Below are 20,377 nucleotides of genomic sequence, written 5' to 3'. Positions count from 1 at the left end.
GCCACCGCCTACCTATATCGGCTCAAGTCAAAGCCCATTGGGCACCTAAAGGGACACCGTGAGCGTGTGTGTGTGTGTGTGTGTGTGTGTGTGTGTGTGTACCTGGGTATGGCACACGGCCCTTGGTGATGAGCTCTGTGAGGAGGATGCCAAAGGACCAGACGTCAGACTTGATGGTGAATTTGCCAAAAAGTGCTGCCTCAGGTGCTGTCCATTTGATGGGAAACTTCGCTCCTGTGACGAACAGCGACACATTTCAGTCAAACGCAACAGAGCTGCAGAGCAGGCGAAGGATGTTTCATCGTTTTCTGTCTCCTCTCTCTTTAGCCATCTGCAGTCACAATGAACTGCCCTCCTGAAAGGCGGCTACTTAGCAACAGTTTGGAAACAACAATTATTACGCTACTATTCATGGCATATATGTGGTGTGTTTTTCTTAATTGTGTTTTAATTGCCAGTGGACACAATGTATAAACAGGGTTATATTTGTATTGCATATTAAATTCCTGTTGAAAAGCTTTGCAGTGATGAGGATACTTCCTTCTCCTACAGTCAGTTTTTCGACAGCTGTAAAGGTGGTGTCCAGTTTCCACTCCAAGTTTCTACCCAGGACAACCAAGGTTACATCCATGTGTTCTTTTTCTGCCACTCCTCTGCATGGCCAGTCTCACCTGAGCCTAATTTCTCTGGACAGTGACTCTCACCTGTCTGAGTCTCTGGACTGTGACTCTCACCTGTCTGAGTCTAATTTCTCTGGACTGTGATTCTCACCTGAGTCTAATTTCTCTGGACTGTGACTCTCACCTGTCTGAGTCTCTGGACTGTGACTCTCACCTGAGTCAAATTTCTCTAGACAGTGACTCTCATCTGTCTGAGACTCCGGACTTTGAATCTCACCGGAGTCTAATTTCTCTGGACTGTGACTTTCACCTGTCTGAGTCTCTGGACTGTGACTCTCACCTGTCTGAGTCTAATTTCTCTGGACTGTGACTCTCACCTGTCTGAGTCTAATTTCTCTGGACTGTGACTCTCACATGTCTGAGTCTCTGGACTGTGACTCTCACCTGTCTGAGTCTAATTTCTCTGGACTGTGACTCTCACCTGTCTGAGTCTAATTTCTCTGGACTGTGACTCTCACCTGTCTGAGTCTAATTTCTTGACTTAATCTCACATGTCTGAGCTTTGGTGACTGTGACTCTCTCACACCTTGTCTGTAGTTACCTAATTTCTAGGAACTGGTGACTCTCACTGTGGTCTAATTTTCTGCACTTGTGACTCTCACCTCTGAGTCCTAATTTCTCTGGACTGTGACTCTCACCTGTCTGAGTCTCTGGACTGTGACTCTCACCTGAGTCTAATTTCTTTGGACAGTGACTCTCACCTGTCTGAGTCTCTGGACTGTGACTCTCACCTGTCTGAGTCTAATTTCTCTGGACTGTGACTCTCACATGTCTGAGTCTCTGGACTGTGACTCTCACCTGTCTGAGTCTAATTTCTCTGGACTGTGACTCTCACCTGTCTGAGTCTAATTTCTCTGGACTGTGACTCTCACCTTGCCGTGCTGTGTACTCGTTATCCTCGATGAGTCGCGCCAGGCCAAAGTCTGCAATCTTGCACACCAGGTTGTCCCCCACCAGGATGTTGGCGGCACGCAGGTCCCGGTGGATGTAATTCATCCTTTCTATGTAGGCCATTCCAGCTGCAATCTGGACAGGGAGACGGACAGACAAACAGACGGACAGACAAACGCAGGCATTCAGCTTACTCACAGACTAACTGCTGGCCTTTGAGCAGAGCGCACAGTGTGGTTTCAAGAAGTACGGCATGGAAATGGCTGCTGGAATGAAACATGGAATTTGTGAGGGGGGCGTGGCTATAAATGTATATGGATATGATAAGGTAGTGGTGGTGTAAAAAGGGTGTCGCTGTTAGACTGACTGTGAGGGGGTGGGACTGTAGGAAGGGGTGTGGTTGTAAGGGGGTGGGACTGTAGGAAGGGGTGTAGCTGTAAGGGGGTGGGACTGTAGGAAGGGGTGTAGTTGTAAGGGGGTGGGACTCTGTGATGGGTGTAGCTGTAAGGGGGTGGTTGTAGGAGGGGTGTGGTTGTCAGGGGTGGGACTGCATAGATGCAGGTACCTGAGCAGCCATGTCCACAAGCTGTGGCAACTTCAGAGTCCTGCCTTCTCCATCCTTCAGGAAGTCCAGCAAGCTTCCTGTCCACACACAAAGCATTACTGCTGAGCCAGACAGAGAGCACGCTTGCATGTGCGTGTTTGTGTGTCTGTGAGCATGAGTTAGTGTGTATGCACATGAGTACATTTGCAGATCTAGTCTAGTTGTGAGTTTTTATAGGGCTGTACTGTACACATTTCTGCGTGTGTTCAGTGTAGACATTAGTATTCGCACCCTGGCTCATAAACTCAGTGATGATGTAGATGGGCTCCTCTGACACCACGGCGTATAGCTGCACCAGCTTATCGTGGCGAAGGCGCTTCATAATCTGGGCTTCCTCCAGGAAGGCCTCCGGAGACATCGTCCCGGGCTTCAGCGTCTTCACCGCTACCTTTGTGGTGCCGTTCCACATACCTGCCACAAGGGGAAGCAGTGGAGAGGAGGTGAGTGCGACAGAATAGCCATGATCCTCCAGGATTCCTGCATATGCTGCTCCTCCTTCCAGTTAAGTTTGAGAGTGAAAGCGTCTGCTAAACTGAACCTAGGTTACCGGTTTTTTAAACAAGGCCAGAGAATATACAAATATAAAATGGGCACATACAGTCTTGGTTGATGAATTAAGACCACATACCAATTAACTGTGGGACCATTTTTGAGAAAGTTACTATCAAACCAGTATTGCATGAGAATTTTAGGAAAACTGCCCAATGACCGATAAGCTAAACCCGATATGACAGCCATTTCCTCAGCCAGAGCTCAGTGGTGCGGAATAGAATTGATTGAAGTTATAATGAGTCTGACTTTATGTGCTCTGATCAGTGTAAGCGTAATTGAGAGTAAGTAATGGCAGACAGAAGGAATCTGATTCCTTCAGCACAAGAACACAGCGGGGTATTTCAATGAGAAATTACTCATTACCTCCGCTATTATTTTTTTAAAGAAATCTCACGTTAACATTAGTCCTCACTTATCTGAACAACCTCACAGAAGCCGATTAAATGTTAAATTAAGCTGCAGAGTAGAAGCTACATTTTCAATTGAAGAGAGGCCAAATAAGTAAAATGTACTAGATAATAATGGTGCTACTAAAGAATCATAATTCTATGTCCTTCTGTTTACCACTGCACACAAGCAAACTATACTCACCATTAGACCAGTGGGTATATTCAAGGCTGTAATTTGAATGAATGTAGTTTTTTTGTAATTTATCCTTTCTACTGTGCTGTCCTATATTGTGTTGTTACTTGGCTGATTAAATACCTTCTACTTGAATCAAGAAATATTTAATATTTCTTAGTTGTTTTATGGCACTAAATGGCTGTGCTTGTCTCCTTGACTATGGGAAGTTCATCCTATCTGAAATGAGATGCAGCATAAACAGGGAGATCCCACAGCAGGATGGACGGACGGACGGACGGATCTGTGACACACGGACACATAGGCATGCAGGAGAGGGGAGTATGGAGGGAGAGTGGAGGCAAGGAGGAGGGAGTGTGGGGGGGTGCATGAGAGGAAGGTGTCAGATGGGAAACTGAGGCAGAGCTGGACGTTGTGGAGGCAGGGCTGGATGCCACTGATCGCCAGGCACAGGTTCTGGACAGTGCGACATTAGCGGATGGACAGTGCTGAACACTGAGGACGGCTGAGATAGCTCTGCAGAAAGCCAGGTATTCCTGGACAGCGCTGATCATTGGAGACAGCTCAGGACAATGCTGATCACTGATCACTGGAGACAGAGCAGGACAATGCTGATTGCTGATCACTGGAGACAGAGCGGGACAGCGCTGATCAATGATCACTGGAGACAGAGCAGGACAATGCTGATCGCTGATCACTGGAGACAGAGCAGGACAGCGCTGATCACTGATCATTGGATACAGAGCAGGACAGTGCTGATCACTGATCACTGATCACTGGAGGCAGAGCAGGACAATGCTGATCGCTGATCACTGGAGACAGAGCAGGACAATGCTGATTGCTGATCACTGGAGACAGAGCGGGACAATGCTGATCGCTGATCACTGGAGACAGAGCGGGACTCTCTCACCCATCCAGACGTCCCCAAAGCAGCCATGTCCCAGCTTGCGGGTGAGCTGGAGGGTGGTGCGGGAGATCTCCCAGGCGTCTCGCCCCAGCCCCATGGTCTGGGGGGTGGAATTGGGGCAGGGCTTGGTCAGGAAATAGCAGAGGCCATCGTTATTGCCTGGGAAGGGGGGGTGGTGAAGGGAGAGGGGTGAAATGAACTGGAGTCGCATGCAATGATGGGGGGGGGGATGGGGTTAAGAGGGAGGGAGGGAGGGGCAGCAGTACATCTCCAGGAAGGGTAACTCAGGATGCTAGGGCATGGCCCCAGTGGACCTGCACTAACAGGCCCCACACATGGCTAATGGATGACTTCCTGTTTTCCTGGAGGGACTGTGCAACCCATTCCCTCGCCCCCTCTGGTGCACATTCCACACTGCAGTGTGGTTCCTACCCATCCAAACTTCCCCAAACTGCCCATTCCCCAGCTTCTTAATGAGCTGGAGAGACTCTCGCGGAATCTCCCACACGTCCTTTGTCTTGACGGACAGGTCCGCCAGCTTGGGCATTCCCCGACGACAGCTGCCAATCAATCGACAGCACAAGCCTGCAGCACGCTCTGTGATACAGGGTCCACGAGAGAGATACAGACAAAAGAGCAAAAGATGTAGCGAGAGAGAGAGGCAACAAAGAAAAAAAGAACCCAGACAGTGAAACAGAGGCACAGGAGACAAAGACAATGTTACACACAACCAGGCAGGCAGACGGTGCACCCAAAGCAGCCATAAATCTACAAATCCAATCAGCTCACATCAGTTCTGCCTGAGGTGGCTTGCGCTAGCAAAGCACACCATCAGTGAAAACACACAAGTATATTCGCTGGATGTGTTCTCAAGCACATGCTAGTATTCTACCTCCTAAACGTAGAAGTACAGATGTTCCTGTCTGACGAATCACCGGCCAATTCTAGAATGCCTGGCTACAGGAAGTGAACAAATAATAGAACAAACGCTGAAAAGTCACTGAACGGGATGTTGAGCCATCAACAGTGGCAAACATGGCCTGTATGCACGTAAGAAAGCGTGCACTCTCTCCACAAGAAAACGTGCATTCTCTCCACAAGAAAACTTGCACTCTCTACACAAGAAAGCATGCACTCTCTCCACAAGAAAGCATGCACTCCCTCCACAAGAAATCATGCACTCTCTCCAAGAAAGCATGCACTCTCTTCAATAAGGAAATCAATGAATCTACTTTCCAGAAGTAGAAAGCCATGCCTCAGTCATCATTATAAAAAATTCTCAGTATGGCACAGAGCTGGTGACTGAGAAGGCTGTGGCATATGCATATCATCAGCGCTCTGCTTTTCAAACCTCTGGGTGACTGCTCTTGTTCTGCGGATGCTGTCTACATACTCACAGGCACACATGGCATTGCACTATACCAAGGGTGTACGTTTCTGAACTAGGTGCAGTAACAATCTACATCCAGCAGGGTGCAGTAGTGCAGTCTATGGCCTTCGAATGAATGATGGAGCCACAGAACTGTGGGTGCGGCCCATTGTCACAGTGGGGGGTATGAAGGCCTGACTGAAGTTCTAACTGAAATGTAGAATTATAAGGAGATGCTCACCCACACCTGTAACCTTCCTTCACTGCATTGTAAGATACGGTACAAAACATATTCATGCAGTAGTGCCACTGTGAGCCTTATGACACAATTACGGACAGTGTTAGGAAAGCGGCTGTGGTTAATACAGTCAGACAAAGAGTTAGGCAGACACTTAACAAAAGAAGTGAGACAAACACAGGTCCGGTTCTGATAACTCTGTTTCTTCTACCCGTAAACCCTCACTGCTGAGCCCTAACCTGAGTACACTAACACACACTGCTGAGCCCTAACCTGAGTACATTAACACACACTGCTGAGCCCTAACCTGAGTACACTAACACACACTACTGAACCCTAACCTCAGTACACTAACACACACTGCTGAGCCCTAACCTGAGTACACTAACACACACTACTGAGCCCTAACCTGAGTACACTAACACACACTGCTGAGCCCTAACCTGAGTACACTAACACACACTGCTGAGCCCTAACCTGAGTACACTAACACACTGCTGAGCCCTAACCTGAGTACACTAACACACACTGCTGAGCCCTAACCTGAGTACACTAACACACACTGCTGAGCCCTAACCTGAGTACACTAACACACACTACTGAGCCCTAACCTGAGTACACTAACACACACTGCTGAGCCCTAACCTGAGTACACTAACACACACTGCTGAGCCCTAACCTGAGTACACTAACACACACTGCTGAGCCCTAACCTGAGTACACTAACACACACTGCTGAGCCCTAACCTGACACACACTGCTGAGCCTACACTAGTACACAACACATGCTGAGCCCTAACCTGAGTACACAACACACACTGCTGAGCCCTAACCTGAGTACACTAACACACACTGCTAAAGCCCTAACCTGAGTACACTAACACACACTGCTGAGCCCTAACTGAGTACACTAACACACACTGCTGAGCCCTAACCTGAGTACACTAACACACACTGCTAGCCCTAACTGAGTAAAACTAACACACACTGCTGAGCCCTAACCTGAGTACACTAACACACACTGCTGAGCCCTAACCTGAGTACACTAACACACACTGCTGAGCCCTAACGTGAGTACACTAACACACACTGCTGAGCCCTAACCTGAGTACACCAACACACACTGCTGAGCCCTAACGTGAGTACACTAACACACACTGCTGAGCCCTAACCTGAGTACACTAACACACACTGCTGAGCCTTAACCTGAGAACACTAACACACACTGCAGAGCCCTAACCTGAGTACACAAACACACACCAGCAGGAAGACACAGGAGCAGAGGTTCACACTAAGACCGGTAATAGAACAACACAAAATGAAGAAGAGCCACCTTCCATCTGTTGCAAACAACTATTTTATAGATAATTTATGAACCCCAACCTACCAGGGAGACAGTCACCCTTCAGAACATGATTTAAAATCTGAGGGGAACCATAAATAAAATGACAAAACATCAGTACATTTGAGCAAAATAGGATGAATAATGGATAAACACATTTACTATGTCGTCGATGATGATGATGATAAATTAACAAATTCTAGATCGAGAGGCAGAGCTATATTTCTCTGTGAATGTCAAACAAGTTCAGCTGAATCAGTAAAACCTTTGATAGCTCAGTTTAAAAAATAACAAATACAATGAAAAGGTAGATTTAGCTCATTTTCATGTAAGAATACCTTGTACACAGCCTAAGTTCTATACATTAATGTAAGAATACACTGTACCTGGTCTAAGTTACATACGTTAATGTAAGAATACACTGTACCTGGCCTAAGTTCTATACATTAATGTAAGAATACACTGTACCTGGCCTAAGTTCTATACATTAATGTAAGAATACACTGTACCTGGGCTAAGTTCTATACGTTAATGTAAGAACACACAGCACCTGGCCTAAGTTCTAATTGTGAATCTGTTCTTCTTCTCACCAGTGTAGTGCTCCACCAGCTGCGGCACGGTGTCGAACTGCGTGCGGGTGGTGATGTAGTAGCCTCCGTTGTCCAGCTTGCGTATCTTATAATGCTTAACGTGATCTCCTTTTCCATCATCCCAGTCTCGAATAGACAGAGAGTATGCACCTGAGAGACAGAGGGAGACTGACGTTTGATTCAATTTCACACATGATGATCATTTAAACTGAACAACACTTGATATGTCAAACAAAATCAATATATAATAAAAACAAATATATTTATTCTTGCATATACATTGATTTGGAGATAGACATTGATTCAATTACACATGCATGATTATTATTTAAACTAAAAAACACTGAATATCTCCAAATCCATATATAATAAAAGCAACATAGAAAGAGCTAAAAGAAGATCAGAATACTTTGAACGGGGATGTAGAAGGAGGCGGAATTGTTCAGTATTTATATCAATGCATCGTCAACAATGTTAGAGCCATCTTTAGTCCTTGGTGTTTCTACATGATGTTGAAATTTAGATTCTGTTCTATACTGGCAACCTTTTCTCTTGTCTCCCACACAACAAGTTATGGTAGCACCTGTCACTTTTAGAGCAGTACTGTCAGATGTAGGCCCTGGCAGTCAATCTGGACATCAGCGGTATGATAATTCCATAAATTGACTGGCGCCCTCCTCACCCTTGGTGGTCTCGCTCTCGCGGATGAGGAAGGTCCCACGCGGATTCCCTTGCCCCAGCAGCTGCCGCTCTGCGTCCTTCCGCCCCATCTTCCCAAAATACCACCTGGGGAGACAGAGGTACGAGGGTCAGACCAACTGCAAACCCTAATACTGTACCGCCAGCCTATCCAAGTCCTACTCACTCCTCTGCCTGTATGGAGTCCACTGGGGCCACGTAGTTGCTGGGGATGAAGCCTGAATTCCCAGTGTCGAGAGAGCGAGCTTCCCACCAGTCCCCTTCCCTGAGAAGGGAAGACAGCACTGACCACTACAATCACCACGGTTACCGTAGCCATGTGTCGCCACAATCACCACGGTTACTTTAGCCATGCGGAGCACTCCACCCTGTAAAACAAACACTGAAACTCTTGTAAGACAGGAGTCCTTGACATCAAGCTTTATCACACACGCACATGCACGCACGCACGCACGCACGCACGCACACTCACACAGGTACACATGCACGCACACACGCACACACACACGTGCATGCATGCACACACACAAACACACACATATACATACACAGAAAGAGAAAGATGCCCACATAGATGCATGCATGTGCACTCTCCCTCTCTTTCACACACACACACACCCCAGTGTAACACTTACGTGTTGTTGATAATGTGAAATTTCTCGCCCTTCCGGAAGGACAGGTCATCTTCTGTGCGAGCCTCATAATCGTACAGGGAAATGAAGAGCGTCACACCTCCACCTGCACACACACACATACAAGCATGCATACCCACACACACACAGACACATATAAACCCACATAAATGCACATACACATACAAAAACACACATGCCCACACAAACAAGGTGAAAAAAATTATATATCTGAATATATTCCAAAATATGTCTCTATATTTATTAGATTTATTTCTGCCATATTTTTTTTCAATCGCCACATTATTCTTTTCATTTTATGGTTGTATTTCTAATGTATTTCAGTCCATGAGCGGAGGCAGATGAACACTGAGAACCAGGCAGAAGTGCTGAACCACGGAGCTATTAATAGCAAGGCGTTCATGCTCAAACACACTTGACTGATATCTGCGCGGTTGCAGTATAGAGAAGCATTAAAAATACTGACACCGCCACACCAAAGCCAACATTTGCATGCATATGAAGCTCATATGTGCACACATGCTCAAAATAAACCCAACCCAACACAAAGACACACACAGACACACATGAACACACACACACACACACACACACACACACATACATACATACACACACACACACACGCACACATGAACACACGCACACACACACACACACACGCACACATGCACCACACAGCACACACACACACACACACACACACACACACACACACACACACACGCACACACGCACACACGTACACACACACACACACACACACACGCACACACGCACACACGTACACACGCACACACGCACACACGCACACACGCACGCACGCACACACGCACACACACACACACACACAGTCCCATACAGCTATCCTTGTGAGGACTTCCCATTGACTACATTCATTCCGTAACCTCTAACCCTAACCCTAAGTCCTAACCCTAAAACAGCCTCTTGACCTTGTGGGAACCAGCAAAAGGACCCCACAAAGATAAATTTTCCTCATCGTTCTATCCTTGTGAGGACATTTGGTTCCCACAAAGATAGTATTACAAGTTCACACACACGCACACACACACACACACACGCACACACGCACACACGCACACACGCACACACGCACACACACACACACACGCACACTTTGCAGGGCTGTCTGACCTGTGATAACACCTCCTCTGGCCACAGCAGTGCTGGAGGGGAAGCAGGTGGACGAGCCGAAGGGCTGGCCCCCGCTGGCCAAGCTGGGGTAGTTGTTGAAGTCAGGAATAAGGCCTCCTGCGGGCGCCTGGGTGGGCTCTGGGGCATAGCGGGGCACGGTGGAGGGCTGTGGCACTGCTATGTCACACGCAGACTGTGCTGAGCTCTCCGCTGCTTTGGACTTCTTCTGCTTACAGTGAGCACACCCCATAGTGACACTGAGGAGAAAGGACACACTGAGAGATTCACACACACACAAACGCACACGCGCACACACACATACCCACACACACACCCTCCTTCTCCCTCTCTATCCGCTGCTTTAATAATATCCACATCACCTGGAACGAGGCTAACAAGCTAACGCTACCTCATATCTCGAGCAAAGACAAAGGAAACTAAACCGAAGCAACGTGTCTGAGAGAAGCCCAGAGAGAAGCTCTGTCCCAGCATCAGTACGTGGGTTTAAGCTGACTGAGGTTTCTCAGACTACTGCGGCATGAACAACATGCCAGGTGCACACAGGTCAGAGACACCCCTCAGTAAGAGACAGAGCTATTGGTGATTCTGTAGACGATGTGGCTAGCGCGCTTCATGTGAGAACTTCAGTGCCATGTAGCTGGACAGGAATCATTCCTGATCACTGATATTTATTTTCCTCTCCTATCTCTCTCCCAAACTAATTCTCCCAAATATACAAACTTATTTTCTCTTTTGATAGCAGCATATCTATACCGACAGAGATGATTGGTGCGATTTCACTTCTGTAGTACTGTGTGGTGTAAAACAGGTTTTGATGACATAGCTGTAACTCGAGAGGCACATTAGCGGTCCCAAACTGAAGAGAAAAAAAGGGTTTAAAGAGCTTCGTGTTCAAAGTATGTACACAAACACCTCTACTCACACACCCCTTCTAAATATACAAACACAGGGACACACAAGTTTACAAATACACACTTGGACATACACACGCAGCAGTGGTGTAACTCCACCCTTCCCTCTCTTCAGGGACCCCGCTACAAACACACATGCACACCCGCACACACACACGCACGCACACACACGCACACACAGACACCCGCAAACGCAAATACACACACACACTTCTCCCAGAGGAAAGGGACACCACCCCCCACTTCCCCTTTAAAATCACATAGCGTATGCACAAATGAGAGACAGAAGAATAGAGCATGAGCACGAGAGAGCAAGATAAAGAAAGAGAGAGAGAGAATGAAAGTAAAACAGAAAGAGAGGGATGGATGTGTGGCAGGATCACACTCAAGGACAGAGGGAGAAGGGGAACAGTTGGACCCCGTATCTTTGTGACTCTGTGTGTGACTGTATATGTAGCTAAATTTATGTAAAACCGCACCAGATATATACTGAATCTATATCTGAGAGTCTATATTTGTGACACGCTCCAGGCAGACGCATGTCATTTTCATGCCTCACACCAAAAAAGTCAAACAAACATGGTAACATCTGTTTTGAAGTGCATCTAATGCAGTGTTAATGATATCTTAATGGCTTCTCCATAATGGATCATAACCATTGTCTATTACGTCTTGTCTGTTATACAATATTGTGAAAGGATGGGTAAATATTGATATATTATGCTACTACAGACATAATGCTTATTGTTGCAGGCACCCCAACCTTATGACAGTTTTTATGAGCTGGTCATATTGTTTATGTGTGCTTATAACAAGGGGAATTACCATAATTGTAGCCAATAAAGATATTATGAGGATCCACATGTCATAAATATATGCATATTGTAACCCTAAAAAATTACAGAGAAACAGGACAGGACTATGTTACATTTTTCTAATTCATGGAACCACCTGCATTCACCAAAGCAACCACATTCAAGGAATCAAAACAACAAAATATCAATATTAGTTCCTGTGCTGATCATACAATTTGAAAAGCACAAAGTTGTTGGGTTGTCGTAACCACACACATTCCTTGAAAATAGTCCACATCTGCTTTCATATACCACTCAAATCTCATCTTATACAAAACTTTACCACCATGATCTCCGAGTCCACCCACTGCACTGGTCCACTACACTAGACACTGTGACCAATACATTTTACTGGAAAAAAACCAAGGAGTCTTGGGAGTGACTACTCCAGTCTTTCTTTATAACTTCCTTAACCACAGCCACAGTACATCTGTATATGGATGGACAAGCAACCCACCTGGCTGCCTATAAAAGATCCGAATACGATGATCCATCTATAACATTCTTCTTTTTACTAACGACTCTGATCAAAAAACATAAGTGCTTCCATACTGAGCTTAGAGAGAAACTGAAAAGAATTCACCTCGTCCGCAATCACTCACCATCAGCTGGTCCAGCCCCATGTTCAGTAGATAAGAAATTATTTATATTTGATATCTGGAAACAAAATGGCATACCCCAGTACACCAGCTATTTGAAAGGAAAGTGATGTCCAGAAGTTTAAGTGAAAGACAAACACATTATCTCTAAGAAAATCCACTCATTACCCCCAACTGCAAAAAGGCTTATAATAACTCAAATATAAATACATATTCACTTAATCTACACCACTGCGTCATATTTCAGGAACTGCTGCAACTGCCTCATGGTGGGGAAAAAATTATCTCAGTTAAATAAACTTTTTTTTCTCATTTTAATAGTACGTGTAGAAAAATTAAAGGTAAAGACAAATGTTTTAATTTCAATATGTTCCTCCAACTTTGTCACTGCTTGTAGATACCTGTTAGCATCTTTATTCTCAAGAAAGCACTAAATCTGAACCATTGGATCATTGGTCCATGTGACCCTCTTGTTTGGCTATCTTTGATTCCTATTTATCTTAGCAATACTACAACAGAAAGTCACAGATACCGGTATAGACATCTCAGTTATGGACTGACTAGTCAAATGAACAGATGTATGAAAGTGGAAGAAGCACAGATAACTATGCCTTCTGAAGCTTCTTATTATCACTGATCCACAAAAGCATTAAGAGGATGAAAAAAAAACATTTCTCAAGAGCTCTGAATGACCTCCATTCCCAATGCATCCATAGCCCCAAGGATCCCGGTTAACCCTGTGCATCAATAAACTTTTTTGAAACTTGTTGAAAAAAGAAACGCGTAATACAGCACCATTTCACTGATAAGGCAGTATGCCAAAGCTGTTGAATCTCCCCTGCACTGTGAAATGTTCAGTGTGAAAGCAACACTGATAGAGTACATTCGATCCGTATTGGACTCATATAAACTCGGTCAGAGTAAAACTAACACTAAAAATGTTACTGTGTGTGAAATTCTGAATTAACTGAATTATTTTGACCTACGCACCTGTTTTTTTTTTTTTTTTTGCAGAAATGGACTGCAATCCGATATTTTAAGTTAGTTTTAAACCGACCTTTCACACGGGCACATGTAAATATGGATGAAAGAGGCCCATTAGAAAATGGTGAATTGTAAATGAAAGACTGGGTTCAGCCTGGAGATATTGTGCAGAGGAAATAAATGTAGTATGTTGCTTTAAGATATTTAACTTGTGATGCATGGTTCATGGCTTATTACAAGCAAACTTTACATGTTGGCAGACATCTCGATTTCTGAAATGCATTCATAATGGTTAGATGTGTTTATTAAATTCATATTAATTAAATATTAATTCTCTAGATCAGAGAAAATAGACATTAGGTATAAGCCCACAGAAGACTGCCAGCTGAAATAACCATTATTGATGTGAATGGGAGACTGGAAATCCCTTAGCTTTACCGAAAGTATGCTTACCAACAGGAAAACCACAAACACACAGGCTTGGCCTTCCTCTGTCTCGCTCAGCCTTTCATACTACAGTGACGACATGCTAGCCTCTGAACTTCAGCAGCTAGTGTTTCTTGTATCTCAACTGCCAGGCTGTTATCTAAACGGGTACGCTGCCATTCCCTTTCTCTATCACAATACAATAAGACATCAGAGTTATGAGCTTGTTTTTGTTTTTACTTTTCAGGTTGAGTACCATCTCCCTCTCTCTCCTGCTTCTTCCCTCTCTTTCTCTCCCTCTTTCTGTAATGCGATGGGGCGGCGCGCTTTCTCACCAGGTTCCTTCGACTCGGCGTCAGATCATCTGTCCCCCAGCATCCCCCGGGCCGCGCTGCCTGGAGTCCCACGGAGAGACGAGGACGACAGAGCGAGAGGAGTGAGAGAGAAAGAGAGAGAGAGAGAGAGAGAGACAGAGAGTGAGACAGAGACAGGGTCAGATGCAGGGGGGCGGAGCCACAGCATTATCACACATTCTGTCACATTGCACCGCTCGGCTTCCTCTTTCTTACATTTCTCCCACAGGAAGAGGAAGTTACAGAACGAGTCCTGATCTCTCTTTCCTCTGACCAGACACCCGCGGCTGGACACCCATTTCCAGACCACATGGCAGGAGACCTGTGGGGGTACAGGCTGGCCCAGGGAGAGTTCGGCCCAGTAGGGCATGGCCTGGTCCGGGCTCAAGGACTGGGGCAGCTTTCACACTGCGCACAAGAGTGTTTCCTCAGGGTGGAGGAATGTGCCAATTCACCACTGACTTCCCTTTTTGCCACGGAACCTGAAGTCCGCGGAACAGACGCTCCTCTGAGCTGCTAAACTACTGATCTGTCGCATTTGTGGGGGGCAGTAATGACATCAGCCGCACCCCCCAAAAGAAATTCCACAGTGGAAGGCTGTGTGTAACTATGTGTGTGTTGGTGGCTCTGTTACAACATGGAAACGCAGACATGCACACACAGAAAGGTACACACACCCACACACACACGCACGCACGCACACACACGCCCACACACAGTCCACCATCTATCTTTCTCCATCAGGGGAGCTACAGGAAGTCAGCTCAGCAGAGTTTCCTGTACGCCCTTCAAACCCCCCCCCCCCCCTTTTCCTGGACTGACCGGGACCAAGGACAGGGAACCCATCAACAAAGCCCAGCTGCAATTTTCTCTCCACCCTGCTGATCTCACCCCCATTCCCAAAATGTGCAGAAATTCACATTACAAAAGGTATGTATAGTAGATACATGACGTATCATGTTTTTGTGAACCAGTTCAAAGTTTCAGCTCTATACAGAACAGTATAAAGTCTCTCTCTCTCTCTCGCTCAGCTGGCTGCCATCCAGAGGCACACAATGGGGAGGAAACACACACAATGAAAAGTAGAGGTGCACAAATACACACAAAAACACACGAACACACACAAACTCACACACCAGGGAGTGGTCCCTGCCATGGATCCGGTGGAGTTTGTACATAAACTAATGGGGGTGACACTCTTTGTTCTCTGCTTGTTCCCTGGCTCATAACCTCCTGTCTAACAGAATCTCCACAACTCTCTCCTCCCGCTCCCTCACTCTCTCAAACAGCACAACGCACACAAACCCATTTCTGTTGGTGATGTGTCACAGTGGTTTCAGTACTCCCCCCAAGCTAACCAAGCTCTATTGCTAAAATTCCTCCTGTTGATCTCCACCAGATGGGTCTGAAATGTGTGACTCTGTGTGTTAGGGGGCAAGAAGCTAGCAGGGGCTCCTGGATCTGCTGTGTAGTGACTCTCTCCATGTGCAGAGATATGCCTGTGGATGCCACATTCCCGCCCAGCTAAAGTCAGACAGATCTTCTGTGATGGTACAATGCTTTAGGCAGCAGTCTTTGTCACTTTGCAGCAAGCCACCTCAACAAGACCATACTGTAATAGAAATTGCACATTTTATGGTAAAATACTGGCAACTATATGTGAAACATATGGCTGGAGACTGTATATTTAACAAATGGTCAATGCGGTATGGTGTTTTTCCATAAATTATAGTTTTGCACTTCTGCTATTCACAGAGCATAATTGGTATTGATTAAAAAGCATTCTGACTTGCCACAAGGACAGCCGGACTGCCCAGGGGAGCAATCCTAGATATGCCCCCTGTGGTCCTCAAATCCTGTGAGGCTGTCCTGTGGGATAATGCGTTATCGGTTATAGCATTGCCCAGGTAGAACTGGTCTTAGTCACTCAATTGCAACAGCAGTTAGTTCTCAGAAACCAAGAGGCTAAAATATAATCACAAGACGATGGTCTGTTCTGCATGTAAATTTAACATACAGCAATAGAGCTCAGCATTTCAACCCCCCCAATTTATCCGTTAAAAATCCGTTTTAATCACCAAGTAGGCTAGTCTATACTTAACAAACAAGATACACAAGTCTGTTATCTACCGTGTTAGCTTTCAGAATAACCAGCAAAAACAAAACCTCCACTTCAATTTTGTTTACAGTCTACGCATTCCAGATATTTTCCATGAATACGAGTGTGGAGAAAGAAGTGCATGTATCCGCAAATAATGTTGATAAAAAATGTGCACGTACTGCAAATGAAAATAAATGTAGGCTATAAGGTCTAAGCTACTCGCTAAAACTGGGGAGAGCTGGCTATATATGATAGGCAGCTCCCTCTGGGACATACTGACATAATTCACCTCGTAATGTTGACACGGATACGTCATGAGGCTGTGACTTCTATGACGTGTTCTTTGGGCGTTAAATTAGGGTTGCGGTTGCCTTTACTTGGTAAGCAGTCTCACAGTTTGGTTATTTCCCGTGCACCTACATTGGTGACCCTGTTCTGTCTTTGGACGATTCCAAGGATTATTTTCGAACTCACGCATCATGGAAGGGGCGAATGCAGTTTCTCGTAAATTACCAGAGCTTTGGGAACGGCAATCTGCGGCTTGGTTCGCCCAAACAGAGGCACAGTTTGCACTCCGGAGAATCACCGAGGACAACACAAAATATTATTATGTTGTTTCTGCTCTCAGCAGTTCCACTGCGGCTAGAGTCGTGAGCATTCTCGAAGACCCGCCAGAGGTAGATAAATATGCGACTTATGAAGCCTCGACACGTTCGGTCTGACTGAATCCGAGCGCGCTCATCAGCTGTTCTCTCTGCCTGGACTGGGTGATTCCAAGCCCTTGGAGTTGATGGATCATATGTTGAATCTCCTGGGAAATCATAAACCGTGTTTTCTTTTCACGGAGCTGTTCATGCAACAGCTACCTACGCAAGTACAGTCTGCCCTGGCACATTAAGGACTTCCGGGCTTTGGCCAGAGAAGCTGACACATTTTTTTCCGCCGGCTGGCAGAGCTGCACGGCCGTCCCAGGTCCCGCCCACGTTGACTCTACACTGCCGGTGGACACAGTGGCCATTACCGGCATTACAGCTACAACCCAACAGCAAGGTCTGTGCTTTTACCATGTGCAGTGCGGTGCCAAAGCTAGAAAGTGCCACCCTCCTTGCACCTTCAAGGCATTGGGAAACGCCAGGGTCTCACTAGCTGCCATGAGCGTCGGCCATACGGGGAGCTTGTTATTTATTACTGACTCTGACTCTGGGCGGCGTTTTCTCTGTGACACTGGTGCTCAAGTGAGCGTTCTGCTCGCGACAACCTTGGACATACAGAGTGATGGACATGGCCCCGCCCTCCAAGCCGCCAACGACAGTTCCATCCGCAATTTTGGAAAACGGAGCGTGGCGCTGTGTTTCGGAGGACAACGATTCGTTTGGGATTTTGTCACAGCTAAGGTGTCCACTCCCCTCCTCGGTGCGGATTTTCTCTGCGCTAATAGCTTGTTGGTGGATGTTAAGAACCAACGGCTCGTCAACGCTGAGACTTTCAGCTTGCTCCCTCGCTCCCTCGCTCCCTTGCTCACTTAGTGGTTCTGGCACATCAAAGCTGTCTAGTGCACTCTCATCTGCTGACGTGTTTTCCCGTCTCCTCGCTGAGTTCCCAAGCTTAACGGAGCCCACCTTTTCTTCTGCCTCCACTAAGCACGGGGTGGAAGACCACATCTCGACTACTGGCCCGCCTGTCCATGCCCACGCTTGACGCCCCGACCCGGGAGTTCCGCACCATGGAGCGCCTTGGCATCATTCGCTGGTCGAACAGCCTCTGGTCCTCGCCTCTCCACATCGTGCCGAAGCCCGGTGGCGGCTGGCGCCCCTGTGGAGACTATAGGCGTCTCAATAACATCACGATCCCCGACCGATACCCGATTCCTCACATCCAGGATTTTTCCGCCTGCCTGGCCGGGAAAGTCGTCTTTTCCAAGGTGGACCTCGTTCGCGGATACCACCAGGTTCCGGTACAGCCGCAGGACGTCCAGAAGACGGCAGTGATCACGCCATTTGGCCTTTGGGAATTCCTGCGGATGCCGTTCGGCCTGAAAAACACAGCGCAGACTTTCCAGCGCCTGATGGATACAGTGCTGCGGGATCTACCATTCCTTTTTGTCTATCTGGACGATATCCTCATCGCCAGTGCCTCCATGACAGAACACGTATCACACCTTTGAATCCACTTTGAGCGGCTCAGCCAGCACGACCTTATTAGCAATTCAGCCAAGTGCCAGTTCGGACTGGATGCCATTGACTTCCTCGGACACCGCATCACTAAGGACGGCGCGGTGCCACTGCCGTCGAAGGTGGAGGCTGTGAACGGTTTTCCCCGCCCCCTCACCGTAAAGGCCCTGCAGGAGTTCCTGGGCATGGTGAACTTACCATCGTTTTATTCCCCATGCAGCCCAGCTCATGCAGCCCCTTTTCGAGGCCCTCAAGGGCGTGTCCCCCAAGAAGGCCATCGATTGGTCTGGAGAGATGGACAGCACTTTCTCGGCCACGAAAAAAACTCTGGCCAACGCGGTCATGCTGGCGCACCCTGTATCTGAGGGCCGCCAACTGCGCCCCAATAAGAGGAAGTATAGCGCTTTCAATCGTGAACTTCTGGGCCTGTATCTGGCCATACGTCACTTCCATTTCCTGCTGGAAGCCCGGCCGTTCACAGCGTTTGTTGACCACAAACCGCTGTCGTTTGCCATGGCCAAGGTGTTGGAACTGTGGTCCGCCCGTCAGCAGCGCCAGCTTGCTTTCATATCTGAGTTCACTACAGACATCCGACATGTTGTTGGGAAAGACAACCGTGTAGCCAACTGTCTTTCCCGGGCCGTCGTCAGCGCCGTCCACCTTGGAATCGACTACACCAGTATGGCAGTCGATCAGGCCTTGGACCCAGGTGTACTGGCCTGTAGGAGTGCCATCACAGGGCTTCAGCTACAGGACATCGCGTTCGACGACGCCGGCAACACACTACTTTGTGATGTTTCCACGGGGCAACCACGGCCGGTCGTGCCCGACGGGTGGAGACGACAGGTTTTTGATGCCATTCATAGTCTTTCCCACCCGGGCAAAAAGTCGTCTCAGAAGATGATGTCGGCTAGGTTCGTTTGGCGCGGGCTAAAGAAGGACGTCCGCAACTGGGCCAACACCTGCATCGTATACCAACGCTCTAAGGTGCATCGCCATGTAAAGGCCCCGTTGGCGCCTTTCTCGTGCATGTGGACCTGGTGGGGCCCCTGCCGCGCTCCCACGGGTTCACTCACCTCTTCACAATGGTCGACAGAACTACTCGGTGGCCGGAGGCCGTCCCGTTGGCATCGACAACGTCTGCCGGCTCGGGCATTCATCGCCACTTGGGTCGCCCGGTTCGGCGTACCGTCTGATGTCTCCTCGAACAGAGGTCCCCAGTTCACGTCAGAGCTTTGGAATGTGGTCGCCCAGGGCCTGGGAGTGAAGCTCCACCGTACCACCGCTTGTCACCCCCAGGCTAATGGCTTGTGCGAGCGGTTTCATCGCTCAATGAAGGCCGTGCTCCGGGCCAGCCTCCAGGATGGCAGTTGAGTCGACAGGCTTCCGTGGGTCATGCTGGGGCTCAGGACTGCCCCTGAGGAGGACCTACAGTGCTCGTCTGCCGAGCTAGTTTATGGTCAGCCACTGCGGGTGCCGGGGGATTTCGTCCCTAACACCACGAGCCCTTGGTCCACAACACGACAGCGAACCGCCCTCCTGGACAGCACCGGGGCGTTTGCACCAGTGCCTACGTCACAGCACGGCCTCCCCCAGTCCCATGTCCCTTCCGACCTGAAGGCGGCGGAGTACGTTTTCATCCGCCACGGCGCGCATCGGGGACCGCTGTACCCTTCTTATGATGGTCCGTTTCGC

General features: G+C 47.6%; 1 protein-coding gene across 2 annotated transcripts in view; it reads right to left on the bottom strand.

Annotated features, from left to right (window-relative positions):
• yrk (Yes-related kinase) overlaps window positions 1–20,377 on the bottom strand; it is a 31,048-nt gene that overhangs the window by 2,022 nt on the left and 8,649 nt on the right. Inside the window, exons 2-12 of one of the 2 annotated variants that reach the window (XM_064347182.1) lie at window positions 14,393–14,452; window positions 10,263–10,519; window positions 9,090–9,192; window positions 8,621–8,719; window positions 8,438–8,541; window positions 7,756–7,905; window positions 4,649–4,813; window positions 2,407–2,586; window positions 2,137–2,213; window positions 1,553–1,706; window positions 103–234 (exon numbers count right to left, since the gene is read on the bottom strand). In XM_064347182.1, coding sequence (XP_064203252.1) covers window positions 103–234; window positions 1,553–1,706; window positions 2,137–2,213; window positions 2,407–2,586; window positions 4,649–4,813; window positions 7,756–7,905; window positions 8,438–8,541; window positions 8,621–8,719; window positions 9,090–9,192; window positions 10,263–10,512 — 1,414 coding nt within the window. In that variant the 5' untranslated portion in view covers window positions 10,513–10,519; window positions 14,393–14,452. Of the gene's footprint in view, window positions 1–102; window positions 235–1,552; window positions 1,707–2,136; window positions 2,214–2,406; window positions 2,587–4,219; window positions 4,376–4,648; window positions 4,814–7,755; window positions 7,906–8,437; window positions 8,542–8,620; window positions 8,720–9,089; window positions 9,193–10,262; window positions 10,520–14,392; window positions 14,453–20,377 lie in introns of both variants that reach the window. The other variant, XM_064347183.1, reaches the window with a different exon arrangement.

Source organism: Anguilla rostrata, chromosome 8 (assembly GCF_018555375.3).
Source record: "Anguilla rostrata isolate EN2019 chromosome 8, ASM1855537v3, whole genome shotgun sequence".
Lineage (NCBI taxonomy): Eukaryota > Metazoa > Chordata > Actinopteri > Anguilliformes > Anguillidae > Anguilla > Anguilla rostrata.
This window is presented reverse-complemented; position numbering and strand designations above follow the sequence as displayed.